Source organism: Passer montanus, unplaced genomic scaffold, assembly GCF_014805655.1.
Source record: "Passer montanus isolate IOZ18808 unplaced genomic scaffold, ASM1480565v1 scaffold378, whole genome shotgun sequence".
NCBI lineage: Eukaryota > Metazoa > Chordata > Aves > Passeriformes > Passeridae > Passer > Passer montanus.
In genome coordinates, this window is record NW_024368574.1 from 37,590 (window position 1) to 38,936 (window position 1,347).

At 61.1% G+C, this 1,347-nt stretch overlaps 1 protein-coding gene across 1 annotated transcript in view; it reads left to right on the forward strand.

The window, feature by feature from the left end:
* CACNA1A (calcium voltage-gated channel subunit alpha1 A) overlaps window positions 1-1,347 on the forward strand; it is a 33,805-nt gene that overhangs the window by 31,443 nt on the left and 1,015 nt on the right. The window contains 2 exon segments of the mRNA XM_039717236.1: window positions 41-158; window positions 672-894. Of these exon segments, the coding sequence (XP_039573170.1) occupies window positions 41-158; window positions 672-894 (341 nt within the window).

Below are 1,347 nucleotides of genomic sequence, written 5' to 3' on the forward strand. Positions count from 1 at the left end.
GACCCCCCCAGCTGCAGTGACCCCCCCAGCCCCCCCTGAGCTGCCCGGCCCCCGCAGGTGTTTGGGAACATCGGCATCGAGGAGGAGGATGATGAGTCGGCCATCACCCAGCACAACAACTTCCGCACCTTCTTCCAGGCGCTGATGCTGCTCTTCAGGTGAGCCCGCACCTGGGGGGCACCTGGGGGCACCTGGGTGGCACCTGGGCAGCCACTGCCACCACCCCTGTGTCACCTGGGCAGCCACTGCCACCCCTGTGTCACCTGGGTACCCAGTGCCACCACCCCTGTGTCACCTGGTGGAATCCTGGTGAGACCCCCCGGGTGATCCCAGTGTCACCTGGCATAATCCCAGTGTCACCCCTGTGTCACCTGGGCACCCAGTGCCACCCCAGCACGTCCTCTGGTGGAATCCCAGTGCCACCCCTGTGTCACCCAGTGCCACCCCAGTGTCACCTGGGTACCCAGTGCCACCCCTGTGTCACCTGGTGTAGTCCCAGTGCCACCCCAGTGCCCCACTGGTGCCACCCTCGCTATGACAGCCCCCTGCTCCATGTCCCCGCTGTCACCGTGTCCCTGGTGTCACATGTGTCCCCAGGAGTGCCACCGGCGAGGCGTGGCACGAGATCATGTGTGTGTCACATGTGTCACGTGTGTCACGTGTGTCCCCAGGAGTGCCACCGGCGAGGCGTGGCACGAGATCATGCTGTCGTGCCTCAGCGGCAAGCCGTGTGACGAGAACTCGGGCATCAAGGAGGACGAGTGCGGCAACGAGTTCGCCTACTTCTACTTCGTGTCCTTCATCTTCCTCTGCTCCTTCCTGGTCAGCGCCCGCGGGGTCCCCAGAGTGCCACCAACGTGTCCCCAGCGTGTCCCCAAAACCCCCAAAACTGCCACCAAAATCCCTCAAAGTGCCCCCAAACTGTCCCCAAACTGTCCCTAAAGTGTCCCCAAAGTGTCACCAAAGTATCCCCAAAGCAAAATGACAGCAAAGCATCCCCAAATCCCCCCAAACCACCCCAAAGTGTCCCCAAAGTGTCCCCAAAGTGTCCCCAAAGTGTCCCCAAAGTGTCCCCAAAGTGTCCCCAAAGTGTCCCCAAAGTGTCCCCAAAGTGTCCCCAAAGTGTCCCCAAAGTGTCCCCAAAGTGTCCCCAAAGTGTCCCCAAAGTGTCCCCAAAGTGTCCCCAAAGTGTCCCCAAAGTGTCCCCAAAGTGTCCCCAAAGTGTCCCCAAAGTGTCCCCAAAGTGTCCCCAAACTGCCACCAAATCCCCTCAAAGTGCCCCCAAATCACCCCAAAGTGCCACCAAAGTGTCCCCAAACCCCCCAAACTGTCCCCAAATCACCCCGT